General features: G+C 53.2%; 4 protein-coding genes across 6 annotated transcripts in view; 3 read left to right on the forward strand and 1 right to left on the reverse strand.

Moving 5' to 3' along the window:
- Positions 1-106: 106 nt before the first annotated feature.
- LOC110840196 (trehalose transporter 1-like protein) overlaps positions 107-22,073 on the reverse strand; it is a 32,909-nt gene continuing 10,942 nt past the window's right edge. The window contains exons 1-4 of one of the 2 annotated variants that reach the window (XM_022085061.2): positions 5,410-5,707; positions 2,387-2,498; positions 1,958-2,093; positions 107-1,564 (exon numbers count right to left, since the gene is read on the reverse strand). In XM_022085061.2, coding sequence (XP_021940753.1) covers positions 372-1,564; positions 1,958-2,093; positions 2,387-2,498; positions 5,410-5,576 — 1,608 coding nt within the window. In that variant the 5' untranslated portion in view covers positions 5,577-5,707 and the 3' untranslated portion in view covers positions 107-371. Of the gene's footprint in view, positions 1,565-1,957; positions 2,094-2,386; positions 2,499-5,409; positions 5,708-22,073 lie in introns of those variants that run through there. The other variant, XM_087356390.1, reaches the window with a different exon arrangement.
- Positions 6,013-9,010, forward strand: LOC110840202 (facilitated trehalose transporter Tret1-like). Of its 2 annotated transcripts, none has more exons than XM_087356393.1 (5): positions 6,013-6,861; positions 7,073-7,138; positions 7,220-7,355; positions 7,442-7,662; positions 7,743-9,010. In XM_087356393.1, the coding sequence occupies exons 2-5, from the start codon at positions 7,091-7,093 to the stop codon at positions 8,721-8,723; spliced, it is 1,386 nt and encodes a 461-aa protein (XP_087212519.1). In that variant the 5' UTR covers positions 6,013-6,861; positions 7,073-7,090; the 3' UTR covers positions 8,724-9,010. The 2 variants fall into 2 exon arrangements, with proteins under 2 accessions (XP_087212519.1, XP_087212518.1); XM_087356392.1 differs by having other exon boundaries at positions 6,184-6,274.
- Positions 9,568-12,845, forward strand: LOC110840198 (facilitated trehalose transporter Tret1). The gene is made up of 4 exons (XM_022085070.2): positions 9,568-10,093; positions 10,407-10,545; positions 10,913-11,200; positions 11,286-12,845. Exons 1-4 carry the CDS (start codon positions 10,079-10,081, stop codon positions 12,299-12,301), a joined length of 1,458 nt encoding a protein of 485 aa, XP_021940762.2. The 5' UTR covers positions 9,568-10,078; the 3' UTR covers positions 12,302-12,845.
- LOC110840207 (uncharacterized) lies at positions 14,838-21,966 on the forward strand. The gene is made up of 9 exons (XM_087356765.1): positions 14,838-15,465; positions 15,539-15,826; positions 15,897-16,975; positions 18,966-19,022; positions 19,655-19,790; positions 19,875-20,063; positions 20,474-21,017; positions 21,093-21,252; positions 21,336-21,966. Exons 1-9 carry the CDS (start codon positions 15,033-15,035, stop codon positions 21,669-21,671), a joined length of 3,222 nt encoding a protein of 1,073 aa, XP_087212891.1. The 5' UTR covers positions 14,838-15,032; the 3' UTR covers positions 21,672-21,966.

Raw genomic sequence — 22,073 nt, forward strand, 5'->3', positions numbered from 1 at the left:
CATTTCTGCTGAGTTTCGTCGGTTCAGTGCTAGGAACGCTTCTTAGAGAGTGGAAGTGTCCGGAATTGGTCGCCCAGGTTCCTGGAGCGGTGAGCGATGTTGCATGTCTTGGAGAGACCATTTATTATTGTCATTATTATTACTATTATTTATAATTACAGGTGATCAGGTAGGCATGTAATGGATGATTCGTCCTCATAGAAAGCTTAAAATAGTTTACAACTTTCTGGCCGGTTTGTCACGTGATACATCAATTGACGCACAAAATCAGTTGGCGTACAGAACGCACTTCTCTTCCTTACGACCAGGATTCCGATGATCTTTGCTGCGGATGATGAAAACCCAGCACAGAATTTGAAAGCGAGTCCCCGTCAGGCAAGCCTGTTGTTGTTGTTGTTGTTTGCCCTGCTGTACCCGTCCTCGATGTCCTGGAGCGTCCTGTTCCTGGTCTCGGGCAGAAAGGCGTACAGGAACACGGCGCCCCCTAGCGCCACCGCGCCGTACGCGTAGAAAGCTCCATGAATGCCGACAGTAGCGGCGAGAGCGGGCAAGGTCTTCACGACCGCGAAGAAGACGACGAAGCAGAAGCAGGAGGAACAGCCGCTGCCGAGACCTCGCGCGGCTGCCGGAAACACCTCGCCCACCATGACCCAGGGCAGCGGCACTAGGCCGATGCCCATGAAGAAGATGTAGACCATCAGGAGCAGGAGAGGTACCCAGCCAGGGCCGGCTGCGCCGAGGCCTAGCAGAGACGCCCCGGCACCCAGGCACGAGATGACGGCCAGCGGGCGGCGGCCAAACCGGCGCGTGAGGATGCACCCCACCGCGGACACGACCACTCGCACGAGTCCGATGACGTTGGTCGCCACGTACGAGTCCATCCCGCTCCCGACCCCGTCCAGGATGCTCACGGTGTAGAAGGACACTGCGTTCACGCCACTGCATTGCATCACGAGGAAGAAGACGATCATGACGAAGAATGGTTTCAGGAACGACATCTTGCACACCTCGCCCCACAGGTCCGCCCAGGTCTGTCTTGGGCGCTCCGCTGCGTGTTTGCCCAGCAAGTCCGTCAACTCCTTGACGACATCCGCTGAGCACCCGCGGTACCACCGGAAAGCAGCCGTTGCTTCGGCGTGCCGCCCCCTCGCAGCCAGCCACACGGGTGACTCGGGCACCCAGAACACGCCTACGTAACAGACGAGAGGGAAGACGGCGCTGATGGCAGCGGCGAGTTGCCAGCTGAGAACGGTACCCAGGAAGTTCCCCACGAGAATTCCGATGGCGACGGCCAGGGAGACCATGGCCAGCAGCACGCCGCGGAACTCGGGGCCAGAGGTCTCGGCGATGAACACGGGCGACAACGGACCGTTCATGCCAAGACACAGGCCGGTGAGGAACCTACCGACATAGATCGCGGGGACGTTCCGGGCCACCGAGATGAGAACCCAGCCCAGGATATGGGGCACGCAGACGACTTGGTGGGCGGCGCGTCGGCCCAGCCGCTCCATGAGCAGACCGCCCAGAACACATCCCGGCGCCATGGGCAGCGCCGCGATGCTCGCTGCGAACACACAGCAGCAGGGAGTCAACCGGTCACACGTGTCTTTTTTTAAAATAAAAAACTCACGGGGGTCGTCTTATGGGTTGTGACCAAGTGTGGACACGCTGCTTCCCATCTTAGCCCTGAACATGGAGACGTTACGCTGATCCGAAACTTCGGCATTCGCCTGTTAAGTCGACACGGCGTCACAACCCAAAACGACGACCACCTGCAAGACCGCCTTCGTGGTATTGCGTCTCATTCAGTTTGAAACTAAATAACCGGAACAGCTGATACAAAGTCGTCGTAACCACGGCCGATGTGTCGTCACGAATGGCAATGCGACCACGTGGCCACTCCAGCACACAGACAGACAGACAGACGAGGAGAGCGTCCCAAGTACCTGCTACTCACCGATCCAAGAGGCTTCATCCTCAGTAACGGTGATGGTACTGTCCGGGGCCTGAAGCTGGGGCAGTAAGACGGCTGAGAAGCCTGTTGTAATGCCCGAGCTGATGATGGCCGCCATCGGCCCTGCGGCCGCCACGACCTGGACATAACACGCACTTTGACAGCTGAGAAACAGCGCCACACGAAGAGGAAACTGATGTAGCCAAGCAAACACCGACCTCCACTACGCGACCTTCGTACGTCTACGTATTTGTTTCTGTCTGTCGTGCTGTGTGATAAGACACGTTCGCCCGTTATCCACCATTATCTCCTCACTACTTTATCCCTTTCATTGTTAATCTGTTTTGACTTAATTGCTCAATTCTTCTACTCACGAGAGCTCTGAATTCTTACTTCAGTTGATATCGGAAGGCTAACTAAGTGGTACATTACCTGCCTCAATACCGGGGTGCCCCAGTGCGGTTTGCCGTCCACCGTCACCACCAGGACGTCGTCGATAAGAGGCTCTCCCTCCGGGCGAGGCAGTTGCTTGTCCCCCGCGTCTCTGCAACAACACAGGAAAGTCACGGACGGTAGGAACGCGTGGCTTCTCGAAGCGCGGACAACAAATGAAACGCGGAAAAGAACGACCTGAAGACACGACTGCCTCATTCGGCCATCGTCCCTGAGGCAGAAGCACCCAAGAAATTTTCAGTGGTTGTGAGTGGAGGCGAGAGAAAAGGAGTTTGAAGCATCGCCCGTGAAAAAGTCTGCCCCGAGACACCGTGAGTTACCGGGGCCAGTACTTGCTATCGGGGCAGAGAAATCGAGGAGGCGACAGTGAGGGCGACTTGGTCAAGGCTGCCTGTGCTACTGGCTCCAGAAGGATGTGGGCCACGACGCGCGGGACTGATTGTGTGACGAGCGATAAGGCACAACGACGCAGCAACTGAGATCGCCGACGCACTGACGAACCCACTGCTTCATCTGCGGTGAACGTGCCCTTACCCACGTGTCGGACTCGTAGGTGGCTGACCATTTGCTGACGACGAACAAAAACCCACAAATTTTCGGTATGCGATGCTGATAGTGGCATTTCCTGTCATTGTTGCAACGCCCAGACTCGGTTGTCAGAGCCTCGTTTTACGCAGGGGTCTGCCTGTCCCACTGCAAAACTCGTCTTTTCTGCAAATCTGGCAAAACAAAATGGGGGCCAGTGGATGCGATACCCAGACATTTCCACCTCGTTACCTTCTTGACTGAGATTCTTCTTTGCGTCTCCCTCACATCTCTCTCTCGGTCCTCCAAGTTGCCGTTTTCTGCTGTTTCGGAAAACAAACAAAAAAATTCCTTAAGCATTTCTTCTGTCCCTCGCACTAGCCTCACGCCCAGTCCACCGAATCCTCCGAATGCTCACAAGTCCCAACAACAGCAGAAGACCGGAAGTAGACAGTTGCTCAAAGTGGGGGATCGGCGGCTTCGGAATGTTTTCCACTGGATCTTCCTACTTTACACAGGCCTAAATATCTGAAGACAATTTACATCGATACTTGATTCGGTAATTCTGAATGCAATGGTTTGACTTTAAGCCTGATCAGGTTCGTCGTGCCGCGAGCCTATTACGGCCCCCCCTCCTCGTGAGACCCTTAAATGGGCCAGGGCCCATATTAGGAAGTTTCGAACCGCATGAATCTGGATTACTTTATTTGGCTTAATGGTGAAGGAAGTCCATTAGCTCTGCTGTAAAAGGCGATTATACATTACAGAATTGTTCAACCGGGAGCTCCAGGCAGGTTTGGCCGTGGCTATTTTCTGGCTTCCTGTTTTTATCAAGGACAATTTTTAACAAATATTTATGCTCAACCACAAGGCGAAGACGAAGTACAAATTTACTATGAGATTATTATTTTAGATACGAAAACTAGATCACTTCCCACGCCAGAGCGTAAAAATGCAACGCGGATTTTGGCTGTGAGCAAAAAAGTGCGTATTTGAGGCGTACGATCTGAACGTTTTTGAAGGGGTTCTCAGACAGCTGCTAAACTGCATAACGCGCGCAGATCAACATTCCAGACGGTCGAATCATACGTAAATGTCACCTTTCTACACCCCAAACAACTGTGCTTGGACGCGAGACAGTTTTCCCCACAGAAATCTGACAAAAGTAGTTGATTCAATTACTGCACAGACATTTCGGACTGACGGCTGCACTTGTGTCAGTCAGCCAGAGGAATCAGAATCGATCGAGAAGACGGTGCCTGAAGAAGCGAGTAGCAAGCGAAATTCCACATCTCAGCGCACGAATTTGAAGACCCCCACATATGAAGATGGCTCGAAATGCGTTTCTCAAGACGGATTTTGGGAACGCTACTTCAAAACACGGTCAATGTTAGTTAATGTCATTTGTGACGCACTCCTCGCCGCTCAAAAATATTTCTTCTGTAAAGGACACGTCCAGTCGTGTCACTTGTAGCAATCAGGACCACGTGAATTCCTGATATGGGATATGCCATTTTATTGAGGTTTAGAGCGTTAAATGTAGAACGGTCTGCCCGGTCATGTAACTTAATGGCTTTCGGAACCTGACCTGTGCCATACATGGCTGTTCGTAAACAGGGAGTTCAAATTTGGCGAAGCCCCTCGCTATGTGATATCCCCAATAGTTCACTTCCTTCCCTCATGCCTTTCAGGCGTAAATGCTTTGTCACGAAAAACTTGCGATTCGCAGTGAAACAACGACTAAACCAACTAAACTACTTTTTAAAACTGCATGTTCTGTGAAGTTTGGACCGACCATCGGCACAAGAGCTGTTTGCCATTCCACAGGGAGTGAAAGTTACTGTTATTACCGCCGATGGCACATAACAGCGTCTGTCTACTTCGTCTCGATTCCGGCGACAGAGTCCCTGGGTTCGATAAGGGCGTACAGTCAGCTGCCTTCAATCCGCGATATACGCTACACAAACAGCAGATAAAACCACGTGATTCAACGCCACTTACAGCCCGAACAAGTTTCTTTATCGCGTTACGTGAAAAACAAACTGACTGAAAGAAAACAAGACGGCTGTTTTCTGGAATGTTCCACCGTGTAATTAATGATCGCTAATCGCCCTGATGACAGAGGCAGTAAGTACCTCTGAAACATCAGCTTCTTCGTTCTTACCCTATAACGCTCTGCCCAAGTCAGGATACCAACAAGACAAAGTAATCGTTTGGTATTCTGGCCTAAACCTGATACGATGCGTCCTTCTGCTCCTCCGTTCTACGCGGAAACAAAGTTTCCGAGGCAAAACTTCGCGGCTGAGGAACGGAGGCCGACGTCATGTTTGCCCTTCGACCCACGAGAATCCTGCATTAAACGATGCTGTTTCTGTCACAGCCGTCACGCTGAGCCTCCGGACAAATCAGACGCCTCTCCTCACAAGTGGAACTGCCCCCCCCCCCCCCCCCGCAAATTACAAGTTGGCTGTACTCACGGAAGTCCGTCGCCTAAACGTGCGGTTTCCATGCCGGCAAATACGCGACTGGCGCGTGGGCTACGTGCTTCAACGGCGCAGCTAGCGCGACCTGACTGAACACTACGCAAACAGCAGTTTTCCTGCTTTGCCAGTGTTATTATCTGCCATAATGAAAGCAGCGTCATTCTCAAGTAGTTCAAGGTCGCTGAGCTGTCCTTGAGAACTAACCCGCCTGCTGGGAAACCCGAACGTTCATCACCGTGTTCACAACAGCCCACCAACGGACCCCATCCTGAGCCAGATGACTCCAGTTCACATCCCTATTTCTATCAGATCATTCCAATATTATTATCCCCTCCTCTTGCGTGATCTTTTGCCGGTTTCTCCTGTAAAGTATTCAACGTGCGTCTCATCTCCCTCAAGGCCACCCAGACGCGTACCTCGTCCGATCTTCTCAGACGGAAACTTGCTCTACTCTTCAAAGCAGTCAGTCGCCGAATTTGGAATTCCTTTCAGTGCCCCTGCCACATTCAGGAGCGCGTTAGGCGTTGGAGAACCTCACGAGACCTCCGCCCCCGCAACTGCGCTGATCGCTTCTCTTAACTTTTCATGGCGTCGGTGGACTTGTCGTAAATCGAGCGACGTCCAACGTAATTTTACGACGCTGTACCGACTGATGAAACCATGTTGGGAGGAAGAACAAACGTTCGTAGCACAAAGGACGGCCCGTTTTCAGAAAATGCTGAACTCCGTTCGACGCCCACTTGAGCAGGAATTATCGTCGCGCTGAACTCCGAGACATTCGGTTGGTAAGCGTGATCCGCCTTCACCTGTGATGCGAGTCAGTTGTTTCGAAGGAGCGAGCTCCAGTGCATCACAACAGGTGAGTTCGCGAGTGGTGGAACTTTCATGACCAACAAGTTCTTGCATTCCGACGTTACGTCATAATCGTCGCTCGCTGAGCAGGTGCGCGAAAGCCTTCTCATCTCGCTAAGTGTCCAGCAGGAAGCACGAGAGTCGGTCTTCAGAGGTCGCTACTGAACAGAACACACAAACAAGCGCCGAGAGCCTTATCTCACGGATCCTGCCTCAACAACCAATTTCACTGCCTGCAGCAGTCAGTGCGAGGAGGCCTCAGGTCTCGGTGTGGACCAACCGAAGTCGACACACATTCCGGCGCGGCCCTGGTGTTGCCCGAACTAACTTTCACGCGACGTACAAGGTCGTGCTTTGGCCGCCAACCCCAGTGGCTAGGAGGAGGCTCAAAGTGGTTCCGAAGCAGATCCGGACGCAGCGGTAGAGAAGGCGGAGTTCTGTAACACCGGCCATCGAGACCGCGGTTAGGATCGAGTGTTTGTCCCTTTGAGTAGCTCGCAGACCTGGCAGCGTCATTTTAGGGCGGAGAGGGAGAGAGATGTGACACGAAAGAATCAGCGCTCGAACTTGATCAAGGTTTTAGAGGACAGACAGGTAACACATTTGTCACATTCCTCGAAGGGGAAACATTCTGGAGATAATGACGGGATGGTAATATTGAAACGTATCTTAAAAATCGCATACGACGATAAGGACCCAATTGTACTGGTGTCTAATGGCGGGCTTTCGGAAATGGGGTACTATTAGTCTTAGGGGTTTATACTAGGAATGACTTAACTTGACAGCGGTTCCTTCTCTGATTCAGTTACCGAAGAGCCACCAGATGGAAGGACGCAACGCGCCACCGTCTCGCCGCTCCATGCTGACACAGGTGAGCCACGCGCCTTCACAGAAGTGTCCAACGCGAGGTCTCTACCAGCGCCTGATAACACGTATTTTCGTGGCGTTGCAGGTATCAGTGGGCCTGTTGGCCAATTTGGCGTCCATCTCCCCGGGCATGAACCTGGGATTCTCAGCAGTTGCCCTGCCCGCCATGCGGACCGCCAACGACACGGCGACACTGACAGACGACGAGGCTTCATGGATAGGTGAGGAGGCGCTGTAAGACGGCACGCGGACCAGCGCGGTGCGGCGGGCCCTTGGCTTGTAATTGCGCGCGCTTCTTGTGTTGCAGCCAGCGTCGCTTCCATAGGGACGCCGGTCGGCTGCTTCCTGTCGGGTCCGCTGATCGACCACTGGGGGCGTCGGACGGCGCTGCTGGCCTCGAACGTGCCAGGTCTAGTCGGGTGGATTCTCCTCGCCACTGCGAAGGCCGGAAGTCACTTCCTAGCGCAAGTGTACGCGGGGCGACTCCTGACCGGCCTGAGCACGGGCATGGCGAGCGTACCGGCCACGGTAATAACCGACTATACGGAGCACAGCCGCCACTGGACCCCGTCCACATCCTCAACACGTCAATTTTCACGTGTTCGCAGGTGTACATTGCAGAGGCGACTGACGAATCGCTGCGCGGTATGCTGATCACGTGGACGTCCATCTTCGTGTCCCTCGGCATCGTCCTGGTGTACCTGCTGGGCTTCCTGTTCCCGCAGGACTGGCAGCTCGTGGCAGGCCTCAGCGCGGTTTTCCCGGTCCTGTCCGCCGTGGTAGCCTGCATGCTACCGGAGAGCCCAGTGTGGCTCGCGAGCCGGGGCCGTACCCTGGAGGCTGAGGGCAGTCTCCGGCGGCTGCGCGGTGAGGAAAGGCCCCGTCACGAACTGGAGGCGCTGGTCAACCGCAGGCATGACAGCAGCGGCGCCGCGCCCCTCTCCAGCGTCCTGAGCCCCGAGGTCTGGAAGCCTCTGCTCATTCTCAACGCCTTCTTCCTCTTCCAGCAGCTGTCCGGCGTCTTCGTCGTAGTGTTCTACGCCGTGGACTTCGCTCGCGACGCGGGCGTACCCTCCGACGGACACCTCGTGTCTGTGCTGATCGGCGTCACGCGTCTGCTAGTGACTGTGGCCATCAGCTACGCGTCCAAGCGGTTCGGACGGCGGCCACTAGCACTGGCGTCAGGGGCCGGGATGGCCGTCTGCATGGGAGTCCTGGCAGCGCGTCCAGCCCTCAGCTGGCTCCCAGCCACGACCTTGGTTCTGTACATCTTCATGAGTACCGTGGGATTCCTCACCCTACCCTGGGCCATGATCGGCGAGCTGTTCCCTACGCGCGTTCGCGGGATCGCGGGTGGGGTCACCACTTGCTGCGCCTACCTGTTCAGCTTCGCCGTCGTCAAGATGTACCCTGAAATGAAACACGCCCTGGACCGGCAAGGGGTCTTCTGCTTCTACGGCGTCATGGCAGTGCTGGGCACGGTGTTCGTATGGTTCTTCCTACCGGAGACGCAGGGGAAAACCCTGGAAGAGGTGGAGCGGCTGTTTGCCGCCGCGCCGACAGTGGTTGTCGCGGCGACCAAAGCCTGAACGGGAGGCAGAGCTGATTGTTTTGTATATCGTCTTTATTTATGCTTTGGGCCAAATCAAAAGGCGCTAGAACCTGAAAAGTAATCGGGTTTGCGGACGCGCCTGGTTTATGTCGTTGCTATGGTAACTATCTTGGCTTCTTCTTGTCTCGAGGGTGTCGTCAGTCTAAGCGCAATGTTTTATTAGAATTAGAAACCCCAAGGCACGTTGGGGCTGCAGCTGATAAATGTATGACACGGGAACACGTGTTCGTGCAGTGCAAACAGAATAAACGTCCTTACACTTGTCGGCTGTTGGTTTTCTCTATCCTTGCCCTTCACTTATAAAGGAATGAAGACCGCCACGCCGTTTGTATGTCGTCTACGTATCCCGATTTCAATTTTCGAATCACCTGACCGATTAAAAACAGCATCCAGCCACTGGAATCCACCCCAACCGAGGACTTTCACTTTTCGGTTGTAGGTTTCTGGATCCTGACACCGAGAAGTCTTGTATTAACCTGTTGATGTTTCGTAGAAGGGTATCGTTTCCATCTTCAGGGCTAAAGTGTGTCAAGATCGGGATGTGAAGTGAGTATTTATTTATATAGAAGCGCGCAGTCGGTGTGAATCCGGAAAGGAGCTTAGGCGGAGACTGCGTACAGGTCACGGAGGCTCTAGATCCTGATTCACTTCAAACCCGAAGATGAAGGCGACATTTCCTCCTTACCCTTGGCAATTACCCACAAGATTACACGGGGTCAGAACCCAGAAGGCCGTGACCTACAACCCGTAAGATATTTACAGCTGTAAGCAATAAACCAATTTGATCTCGATTAGTGAATCATGATGCCGGCATAATAAATAGTCTTACATCAACGCGACGTTCGCACTGGAAGATTAGGCAATGAGGCAGTCTCATCGAGTTCTGTCTTACTTCATTATTCCCGAGTTACTCTAGACACATGTTGCTATAGCACCTTTTAAACAGGCCACAAATGAGTCTCTCGGTCTTTCTCCAGTGTTTACTAAACGTAAACACCACGCAAAGTCAGCAGCTGATTACATAACCTCTTAACCGACCTACAAGAAGCGATCTCGGGTTCGTTCGCGGCCACGCGGATGTGCACGTATACACACGTGTTTCGGAGGAACTGACGCCCTGAAGACAAGGCCAGTGCGGCGTGTATCGCTCCACAAGGACGCCGAGTGTTTAGACAGGCCACGACAAATAATATCGGCTGATCGCGGCTTGAAGGTCACACGTCACAATGACAAGCCTATTCTGAGAGCGGCGATAAGATAGCGCCTAGTGCCTCAAAGTTTTCGCTGTCTCACAGAGACGCGCTAATCCACGGCTTACTGGGATTCACAAAGATGGCTTTCCGCAAGGTAGGTTCAAGGGATTCTGTGTTTATCCGCGGACGGAAGCAGAGCGTGTGATGTGTTGACAGGAATTCTTACTTTTAAAACTCGCATACTTAAACACCATCTAACCCGTAAAGTAAATAAAAACAGTGCAGAATATTAGTGCAATTTTACAGTGCATGTGGCCTCATCCAGCAAATGCTAAATGGCAGTGTTCATTCAAGTTTTATTAAATAAATACGTAGGAATGTGAATATTGACGCATAAAAAAAAAGGTTGCTTATTTAAGCCGTTCCCGTCCGGAAATGAAATACTTTAAGTAAGAAACATTTTCCAGCAACTGGCTGTGGGAGCAGCGGCAAACCTAGGTAGCATTTCATCAGGTATGAGTCTGGGGTTCTCCGCCGTGGCGCTACCCGCCATGCAAGCAGCCCACCACACACCGCACGTGTCCGAAGAACAAGCCTCATGGATAGGTGAGTTAGTGAGCGTCTGCAAAAGTTGCAGGGATCAGACAAGTATGGAAAATGTAATAGGATTTCAGGGCGGTGAACGTTTCGGAGGACGTCCCCATCTCCACTTACACCGTGAAAAAGGACAAGATATGTCCCTCCGAAACCGTTGGTAACCCTCTACAAGACTGCATGGCGCCACCACAGTCCAGAAGCCCACAAACCGAACGCCACAGGACGGCTGGCGCAGACACGTGAGCGTTGAGCATTTTGCATGCATCTTAAAGCACTCGGTGTTCTTCGGGTTCCATAAAAACAAGGGGCCCTTCTTGAGCGCCTCAAGAATGAAGAAAGCCTCTGCCCTGTGGAGTTAGTAGCGTGTCTGTTGCAGCTTCTCTGGTGTCCCTCGGGATGCCAGCGGGCTGTCTGTTGATGAGTCCACTTCTGGACGGACTCGGTCGCAGGCGCACTCTGATGGTGGTCAACACGCCCGCTGTGCTAGGCTGGCTCCTCATCGCCACGGCCTCCCGCAGCGATCCCTGGTTCTTCTACCAGGTGTACGTGGGTCGATTCCTGACGGGGCTCGCCGTGGGTCTCGTCGGCACCCCGGCAGTTGTCTATGCGGGCGAAGTGCTGCAAACGACCTGGAGGGCCGTGGTGGTCACGTGGCCCTCGCTAGGTAAGTGGGAAACATTGACATTGAGAATCGTCTTCGTACTGCGTGCCCTGCATCTCATTGCCATGGCAATTCTCTTGCGTTTCAGGGTTATCCCTCGGGATCGTGATCGTGTACGTAATGGGGTCGCTCTTCCAGGAGAACTGGCGCTTCGTGGCAGGCACATGCTGCTTCTTTCCGGCCGCCTCCATCGCCGCGGTGTATTTCCTGCTGCCCGAGAGCCCCGTGTGGCTCGTGTCGCGGGGCAGGGCTCAGGAAGCTGAAGCCACCATGAGATACGTCAGAAATGTGCCTCGAGAAGACGACCTCCCGGAGGACTTGCAGCAGGAATTGGATGCTATGATGAACAGCAGCACGCGAATGGAGAGGAACAGCAGCTGGAAGGACACGGTCAGCTTCCTCAGGAGACCCGAGGCCTACAAGCCGCTCCTCATATTTAACGCCTTCTTCTTCTTCCAGCAGTTCTCTGGCATATTCGTCGTCGTGTTCTACGCCGTGACGATTGTCAGGGAGACGGGAGCGCACGTCGACGGTTACCTAGTAACCGTACTCATCGGCGTCTCAAGGTTGGTCATGTCCGTCGTCATCGGCTACGCGTCCACGCGGTGCGGACGTCGCCTGCTCTGCAACATTTCCGGAGTGGGCATGGCGCTGTCTGTGGGCGTGCTCGCCGGGTTCCTGAGTCTGACTCACGACGGAATCATCGGCCGTGAGGCGGCTGCGTCGTACGGATGGGTTCCCATCACAGCGCTTCTTCTGTCCGTCTTGACGGGAAATTTGGGCTTCCTGACGCTCCCATTTGCGATGCTGGGGGAAGTTTTCCCTGCCAAGATACGGGGATGGGCGAGCGGTGTCACAACGTTCATAGCCACCGTCTTCTCCTTCCTGGCTATCAAGCTGTTCCCTCAGATGAAGCACTGGATGGGCTTTCACAACGTGTTCACTTTCTACACTGCGGTGATTGCCACGGGGACCGTCACCATGTACTTCTACCTGCCTGAGACGCACGGGAAGACTCTGGAGGAGATCGAGCAGTGCTTCAGGGGTGGCGACAGGCCTGCAGGCGGAGACAAGGCGGCCGAGCAGCTCGTGGAGAAAGGGTGACGGAAGCGTCAGTTTCGTCGGGGTTCGCGGATTATTAGTGTGTAGTCCTGTTAAAGTTGGCAGCAAAATGATTCTTGAACATCAGAGTGCGTGCGTGCAGAATCCAGCAGTACAAGACACGCGGCTGGCTGTTCAGTTCAGCGTCCTTTCTGAGGGCAAGAGTGGTCTACAACTTCGGGCATCTCGTTTCTGAAGGAGGCGGGTCACGGATGCGCCCCGTAAATCAAAAACTTCCTCGTTTTGTAATATCGCAATTTCCTCAAGTGCTCTACACAATTATTCTGTCCCAAAGTTTTATTTATTTATTTATTCATTCATTCACAAATAATTGTAATTCAAGATTTCCAGGGCGATATTCGCCCTGATGACGGAGGCAGTATGACCTCTGAAACGTTGGTTAACATCGACCAGACTACACGGCGCAACAACCCAGAAGACAGAAATCCTCATACTCACCGCTGTGAAAACCTCAAATCTTACAATTGTAATTCACGCTATCCGTTCAACCTTGTTTCGTAATAAAACAAAAGTGTTCAAATTGCTATTATTATTATTATTATTATTATTATCCCATCTCTTCACCACTTTATGGGGTACGTACTTCCATGTACCCGAGACAGACCTTGTCCCCGAGGTACATAGGGCAGCAGCTATTTCCGGGATACATATTATTTTTAGTAAGTGCCACATGTAGTATAAAATTATTATTATTATTATTATTAAATATCTTAAACGTCAACATTTTGTACAGTGCCCGATACTGTGCATTACCACCGCATCCCATACCATCAGGTGGCAAAATTACTTAACACAGCTGACAGCTGACAGCTCAAGACAGATTTGTAAGGGGAAGAAACCGCCCCACGCCACATTAGCACTGCGATCTTATTTAGTGTAGAGACTGAGACGAACCACGAAAACACCTGTTTCCGGCCGAGATTCCAAGTGGGTATCTTACAAACACAAAGCGTTACACCTTGATTCGGTCAACGACTATTTGTGTAGAGAATCTTACGAAAATCACGGAATAGCTGTCGATGTCGACGGACGAGAAGGTCAGATTCGCCAACGAATTAAAAGCAAACGGAACCAAATACGAAACTGAGCAAATCGCTGGTAAGGACCGGTTTGAGTGGGGGAGAAACAGATGATGCAGGCAGCAAAGACCTCTGAAACGTCGGTAAACTTCTACCAGACTGAACGGCGCAAAAAACCCCAGAAGACAGCCTTCTTCAGAATCTTCCATACTCGCTCACCTCGCACTAGACTTCATTCGATCAAGATGGCTGACCTTGATCGGAATTCTGGTTTTGCCAGTCGGAGAGCCCGCCTCTGGCGTCGCTTGGCCGGCAAGTCCGTCGACACCAGAGTCTGCGTTCCGAGGATCGATTCTCGATCCGAGAACGTTTTCTTCAGTCACTCCAGGAATAGTACCCTAAAATAGGTTAAGACTGATTCCTTACAGGTCCTGGCGTTGCTGCATCTACCACGACCACTGAGACAGTCTCAGTGAGATGGGAAGATGATCATGCGAACGGTAAGTACGAGTAAGTAGGGATTTGGAAGGCAGTCGCCGCGTGTTTTGTGTTGGCAGGAAAGTAACCACAGAAGCCGCACAGGGCAGAGGTGGTCCGAACAGCTGACGCGCTGTTTAATCGACCACGGGGTCAATCAAACAGCGCACAGCCGTCATTAGCTCAGCATCCGAAAGGTTCATCACGGTCATAATAAAATTCGGCTGTCACAAATGAGACAGGCGACAAACATCTGCTCTACCGACTGACGTCAGACTCGTTACACGCTCAGGAACTTGACACGAACAGCCGGTCCGACTACGCTTAAGAACAAGAGCGCAGGCCACTCCCACCTTACGACATTTCGCCTGTTCTCTAATTCAGGCCGCGATAAGATAGAGCAGGTCCGACGTCGGACTCCAGTAGTGATTCACCTGCCCAGCAATCGACATGTCCCGTCGCTCGGTGAGTGAGGTTTGGTCACACCATTCACTAGTTATTTCACGTCTGAAAGATTTGAGCAACACGAAGAATGTCAGCTGTTCGCGGATCTCCGTCGGAAGGGAACGTGCCAGGTTTCGTAAATCTCTGACATTCGCTCTGGAGACGCTGAGAAAAACCACGCTACTTCGAGACACGCAACCGTGCCCAAGATTCGAACTGGTTATCTCCTGAACAGAAGTCGTAGTGTTGCTACGTTACGGTACGATTATCCAAAGTGCACCGACCCGTATTTTGGTGCTGGAATCCATCCGACGATCGTGAGGTTACGCAAGTCTAATCAGCGCGCTTTATCTCGTTATCAGTCTCTGGCTGCAATCGGTACACGCTATCAGCTCCGGACAAAGTCCACTCCTTCCAGTGAAACATCACATGCTCTGAATATTTTTCATTTGTCATCGACAGACGCAGATGACATTTCGCACTCTGAGGCTTTGAAACTCGGCGCATGGCGTCATTGCGTTACTCGCACTCGCGTAGCCATTTTGAATTAAATTTAAATGAAAAGCGATTTATGCAGATCGCTTGGTCGTCGGGCCCAAGATATTCTTGGTTAAAATCGCCTATGACAACGCAAAACATCGTCATCCTTTCCTCTGACGTAATTTCTATGTGCACGTGCGATGCATTCGATCTGCTGTTAACTGACCCCGTAGAACAGAGCCGTTCTGGAGAAACTGATAATCGATTAATTCCTCGCCGTTCATTGAACCCAAATGATCGGTGCTGTTTTCACAAGAGCCAAGGGATTCTGTTCCGGTGTAAATGAATCCAGTCCACAGCCCCCTCCCCCCAATCGCTTTCTCCCCATTAACATCCATCTTGACATTATCCTCTCATTTGCTCTGAGGTCTCCCGAAAGGATTTTCCCTGCAGCTTCTCCGACAAAAACTCTCTCTCTCCCGCCTACTACGAGCCCCCAGGCCTTGCTTCGGTTACCGGAAACTACAGATCGTGAAGCGTCCTCCACTGGATTCTATGTCAAACAGAATCATGTTTCCTTCTTGCAGCAACTCACGGCTGGCGCCGTGGCCACCATGGCGACTGTCACTGGTGGGATGTCGCTTGGGTTCTCCGCCGTGGCGCTACCAGCCATGCAGACAACAAATCACCGCCCGCAGGTGTCGGAAGACCAGGCTTCCTGGATAGGTGAGGATCATAGGCCATCATACACAGTCTGAGGGCCACTGACGGCTACTAACCGCGTCTTTCGACTCCACAGCTTCCCTGGCCGCCATCGCAACACCAGTCGGGTGCTTGGTGACGGGCGCACTCCTGGAATGGCTGGGGCGCAGGCGCACTCTGATGGTGGTCAACACGCCCGCTGTGCTAGGCTGGCTCCTCATCGCCACGGCCTCCAGCAGCGAGCCCTGGTTCCTCTACCAGGTGTACGCGGGTCGACTCCTGACGGGACTCGCCACCGGCATGTCGAGCTCGCCTGCTACCGTGTACGTCAGCGAAGTGGCGGACAGGTCGCTCCGAGGGACGATGGTCACGTGGTCCTCAGTAGGTGAGTGAGCCACTGTGCGCCACCGCCGCGATTCACTGGTCGGGTACAACAACTCGCTCGCTTGTTCCAGGCATCTCCCTCGGCATCTTGCTGGTCTACGTACTCGGGGCCCTGTTCCCGGACAACTGGCGCCTGGTGGCAGGCATCACCACTTGCCTGCCAATCGTTTCCGTCGTGGCGGCGTGGTTCTTGCTGCCCGAGAGCCCCGCGTGGCTCATGTCGCGTGGCAGGGTTCAGGAGGCCGAAGTCTCCATGAGACGCGTCAGATGTGTGCCCCGGAAAGTCAGCCTGCCGCAGAACTTGCAGCAAGAACTCAACGCCATGACGACGTCCACGGCACAACAGGACGGCGGCGCCAGCAGCCGTAACTGGAAGGACACGGTCAGCTTCCTCAGGAGACCCGAGGCCTACAAGCCGCTCCTCATATTTAACGCCTTCTTCTTCTTCCAGCAGTTCTCTGGCATATTCGTCGTCGTGTTCTACGCTGTTGCCATAGTCCGGGAGACGGGCGTTCACTTTGACGGCTACCTAGCAACGGTGCTAATAGGAGTCAGCCGCCTGGCAGTGTCAGTAGCCATCAGCTTTGCGTCCGCGCGGTGCGGGCGGAGGGTTCTGTGCAACGTCTCTGGGGTCGGCATGACGCTGTCAATCGGGGCGCTGGCCGTCTATCTCACGCTCACGCACGATCGCATCCTGAGCCGCGAGGCCCACGGCTGGTGGCCGATCTCGGCCCTCGTGCTGTACATCCTGATGAGCTCCGTGGGATTCCTGACGCTGCCCTGGGCCATGATCGGTGAGGTGTTCCCCGCCAGAATACGCGGACCGGCCTGCGGGGTCACCACCTGTCTCGGCTACCTGTTCAGCTTCGTCGCCTTGAAACTGTACCCTGGGATGAAACACCTGTGGGGAATCCACGGGCTCTTCACCGTCTATACCGTCGTTGGGCTCGTCGGCACAGTGTCCATGTACGCCTGTCTGCCAGAGACGCAGGGTCGGACACTTGAACAGATCGAGGAGCTCTTCCGAGGCAGGACTAGGGAAAGGGCCGACGAGGCGCTGCTGGGGACGCCGGACGAAAGTGTTGCACTGAAGAAACGAGCTCAGCAGCAGCACGCAGATTCTGCTTTGGTGTTCGCGCCTGATACCTCTTGACGTTGGTTCGGCTGCCACAGTGTGAGCGCTACTGGCACTGTTTCGCGGGCTGCCGTCAGTCAGACTGCAGGAGACAACTAGATTTCCTAATGTATTATTTTAAAATGCAGTAACACACACACAATACGTGGAGAATCATCAAGTCACGTAATAAATCACTCGAGGACGATTCAAAATTCAAGCACCGGCGGCAACAACGCGAGCAGATAGGAATTAAATTGCCGACATGTACAATTATGAAAAGAACAGAATATGTAAATACTTCCTATTATTCAGTTCCGTGCAATTTGTTGAACACTGAAAATCAGTTCATCCTACAAAACAATTATTTTGCCTTTAGAAACACGGGTTCTGTTCTGAGGGCAGAACGTAGATTACGGGGGTTTCAGAAGCAGGCGACTTGTAAAAATACATGGACCTGAGAATGCTGAAGTGAGCCCTCTGATTAACGCGAAGCCCGCAGGAAGTGTCCAGCACGAGGAATCAAAGAACGCAATCACAAATTGAGTGTGGAAACCGGAAACATCTTGTAACAAGGCCACTTGGCTCGCAATCGCGCGTGAAGGCCAGCAAAGCAATTGGCGATAAAACACTTTTCGTCGTACGTACTTCAGGTTGGGCACGGCTCGCACGCCACAGCTCGAAGAAACCTCGTATTGACGGTCTGAATTAAAACTGTTTCGACGTGCGCATTTGCCAGAGGCATCTCGAAAACGGATTATGATTTGAAAGCAGCCCCCAGTCGAACCTGCGACAAACACTTGAAGCATTTAAAGGGGTAGGCGTCGGCCAGCGACTCACAGATACATACCGACGTTTCGGAGACACACCCTCCATCTTTACGGCTGACGACCCATTTAATTCTCTGTGGTGATTTACAGACGCTCTATTTTACGAGTACTTTTCTTTAAAGTTTCAACATTATCGCAGGTGTGTACAGAAACACGCCAAGCCGCTCTGTCGCCAACCAGTTTCCAGTAAACAAGTGTATTAAAGAGAGAGGAAGCGAAAGTGAGTCTGAAACCGTGTTTATGAAATCTGGTGATAAAGACGTTGATTGCGTAAATTTTATTTCAGTTCGCTCCAGTTTCCTTTGTGAATAACAAGATAAGTAGGTAAGAGTTCATGAATAAATCTCGTACACTGACGTTTTGACATCATCTGCGACGTATTTGCTGCTCTTATGCACGCGATAATTTTGGGATCATCTACGTCGTGGCCTGTAACGCGAGCTGCGTATTGCGCTGAATTTCTTGTTGTATAACCCGGGACAATTCAGGGTACAGAGAGACAGAGAACGCACGTGGAAGCTGCGCATTCCGGAACGGCCGAGATCTTCCCATTACCGCCTCATTCCGACGATGCAGTCCTTAAGTTCCATTTTCCACTGATGTTTCGCGGTATCATACAAAAATCGACGAACTTTAAAAAAGTCCAATATATTGGGAATCATATTTCGGGCCAAGCGCCTGTTCGGCAGGCGATTACAAGGGACGAGCGAAGTTAAAATTGCCCAGGAAACGTTTCAAGTCGTTCCCTGGTATTACTCAGGCCGAACTCCGTCCAGATTTTAAACTTCGTCTTCCCTCCAGACGCACAGTTTTTAACTGCGCAATTCCGACGCGCGCAGTTAAAAACTGTGCGCGGACCAACACTGTTCGTCAAACGGAATTCATACGGCTAGACTTTGAGTCTCAAGATAATTGGTAAATAAGCAACGCATCTGTCCGAGACATTCGCACGTCACATCTGCTTTGGTCGGCGATAACAGAAACGCTCTGTCAGTTTTTATTCGCAAACTCCGATTTGCGTTAAAATGCAACCCGCCTGTCCGTTCCCCACAGATGGCTCGGGTTATCGGACAGCGTCCTTGACACTGGCACAGCGTCACAGACGCACAGGGGCTGCCATAATGGGCGCTCTGAAACGCTGATAACAGTGCCTTCAGACAGAAGCCAGGAGCAACTTCGTGTGGCGGTCCATGTAGCTCCTCGTCGCCATGGAAAGCGGACACGGACCCCAGAGGAATCTGCTCACGCGCCAGGTACATCACGTGGTCACATGTGTTACGAGAACATAACCTAACGAGAGTCTACACGTTGCACATTGTCATTACCATCATTATAATCTGCTGCGTCAGCTGTGTGTTCCGGGGTCTTCCGTCTGTCAGTCTGCGTTGCCACTGGCTGCGGCAAAAGTAAGGCGAGGTAGTTCAGAGCAATTCCCGCCTCTACCAACTTCCACGTAGCACAAATTCTCCTTCTTTCTTCTCCTCCTACCACATCCGCCTGATTCAATTAATTCGTATGAGAACAAACGCCTCACGCAAGCTGCCACACTGACGATAAAGTGGTCAGTTACATGAAGCTTTTCAATCAAGACCTGACAGTACGTCCCCTATCACGATTTTACGCTAAATGCCCACGCCACGGAGACTCCTTTTGATAAGGCGCAATAATCCAGACCGTTTCCTGCGAGCAGAAGACTCGATTTCACTCTCAATTACGTCCTAGGTCCTCCGTCCTCAGCGTGACGTAACAGAGGGCTGATGCCGCGAGGACAGCGCAGTGACGCACATTACAAAATTTATAGGAATCGGCCATCGTACAGTCGGGCTCAAGAGTCGCATGACACACAAATAAGATCGCGTCTTAGCGCCCAGCATTTCTCTTGCAGCTGGTCGTCAGCCTCGTGGCCGCCTCCAGCACCATCGCCTCGGGGATGAGCCTCGGGTTCTCGGCCATCGCTCTCCCTGAACTGCTCAGAAGGGACAGCGCCGACAAACTGGACATCGACCAGGCCTCCTGGTTCGGTATGACGTCACATGGCATGTACATATAGCGTGCGTTTGTCGCCGCTCACTTGTTCGCTCAGTTCCGTCTGTCGGCTGTTTCAGCCAGCGTCGCGTCGATCGCCACCCCCTTCGGGTGTTTACTGTGCGGTCCGCTCCTGGACCACTTCGGACGCCGGATCGCTCTGCTGGCCCTCAACGTGCCCTTTGTCCTCGGGTGGTTCACCCTGGCCCTCACGCCCAGCCCCGCGAGCACGCCCCTGCTCTACCTGGGCAGAATTCTCACCGGCATAGGTAAGTGCTCCCCAGTACAGGTCAAAGGCTCACTTCCACCGTGCAACGAAGCCTGTGCCAGAAACATGATGACGTTCCCTAAATGGTTAACGCTGTGTTCGTCAAAACTGCCTGTTCGCGTAACCGCGTTAAAGTTGTAAGTAAAAACACCATCATCAACGCAGGGCAGGTCTGGGCCTCCTCGATCTTTCACAACAAGTGATTTTTACCAGGCTTCCGTATTTATATCCCCCGGAGGCTGCGTGGTGCAGCTATACCCCCAGACCCCAGTCGCCTCCTACGACATGCATGGGCTGCAGTGGGGCTATTCTTATTCTCCGACCACCGCACGCTTATTTTAATTATTCACTTCCTGTCCCAGTGGACGCGGTCAGACATCTGCATCTTCTTGTTTCGTTCTGGCGCACCAGGAACTGGCATGGCCAGCGTCCCCGCCTGCGTCTACATCGCCGAAGTGACAGACCACTCGCTGCGGGGGATGCTGGTCACGTGGCCCTCCATCGGCATCTCCGCCGGCATCCTGGTGGTCTACACCCTGGGCGCCGTCCTCAAGGACAACTGGCGTCTGGTGGCAGCACTGGCCGCCGCCTTCCCGATCTTTACCGCCGTGTCGACGCTGCTGCTGCTGCGCGAGAGCCCGCTGTGGATAGTCTCTGAGGGCCGCGGCAGAGGACAGTTTGAGCTCGGGGCCACGTCAGACCGTCAGGAGCCCGACAACAGTTCGAGGAAGGCGGGTCTCTGGCGCACCCTGCGCCTACCGCAGGTCTGGAAACCGCTGTTCGTGTTGAACGCCTTCTTCTTCTTCCAGCAGTTCTCAGGCATATACGTCGTCGTGTTCTACGCGGTGGACATCGTCCTGCAGGCGGGCGTGTCCGTCGACGAGTACGTGGGGACGGTCCTGCTGGGGGTGGTGCAGCTAGTGGCGGGAGTGGCGGTCAGCTTCGCGCTTACCAGGTCTGTGGACTGCGCAAATTACAGGCGCACGCCGTCGTGACACTGTAGCACTGAATCAAGGCTACTGATTTGCAGGTGCGGGCGTCGACCCATGTCGCTGCTGTCCGGCGCCGGGATGACTGTCTGCATGCTGGGCCTGGCCGCGTACCTTCACCTCGTCCCGAACGGCTCGAAGACCGCCCTCGGCAACCCGCATCTCGCCACCATCCCGTTCGTCCTCCTGCTGGTCTACGTGGTACGTGACGCCCGTTCACACACGCGCGCGCGCATGCCAGGAAAAATCAGACCCTCGCTTTGTCATTCCGTTTGCGTCAACAGGTTGCGGGGGCGATAGGCTTCCACACGCTGCCATGGGCGATGCTGGGCGAGATGTTCCCGCCACGCGTGAAGGGGCTGGCAGGCGGACTGACGACCTGCTTGGCGTACGTGTTCAGCTTCGCCGCGCTCAAGATGTACCCCTCACTGCTGCTGCTCTTAGGGGGTGATGCCGCTAACCCGAAGACATCGTCATCAGAGGGCGTGTTCTATTTCTACGGCGCGGTGTCGCTCGTCGCGACGCTGTTCGTGGCGCTGTTTCTCACAGAGACTCACCGCAAGACGCTGCAGCAGGTGGAACAGGAGTTCAAGACTCGGCCGCTCTGGGGCAAACACTAGACGACGGCCTCGTGTTGACGCACGAAACTGCGCTGATGAGCAACGTTACCTCCGGAAGAATTGCCAAGAACTGACGGGGAGATGGTTCTTTGTCTTGCAGAATGATTTAACGAATTTCGATTAAACTTGGTTTCTGTGGTTCTCTTTGCACCGAGTTTATATTAAGGTACAGTCGGCCGTAACCGGCTCATTGACAACAAACAGACACAAGACGTATATTTACGAATTATTTCTGGATGTGACGTGTATTTAAAGAACATTTCATTTCAATTAAAATAAAACAGATTCAGTCGAAGGAGTTTTCATGAACTGAAGATGGTCGCTGTCTTCTGCGTCGATCTTCTGGCTAAACCCACGCGAGCGATCCGATTCTTCATTCTCATCACTCTAACCATGCAAATG

This window comes from Zootermopsis nevadensis, unplaced genomic scaffold (genome assembly GCF_977971745.1).
Source record: "Zootermopsis nevadensis isolate Lab colony 2312 unplaced genomic scaffold, Znev_1.0 Znev_ptg000027l, whole genome shotgun sequence".
Lineage (NCBI taxonomy): Eukaryota > Metazoa > Arthropoda > Insecta > Blattodea > Termopsidae > Zootermopsis > Zootermopsis nevadensis.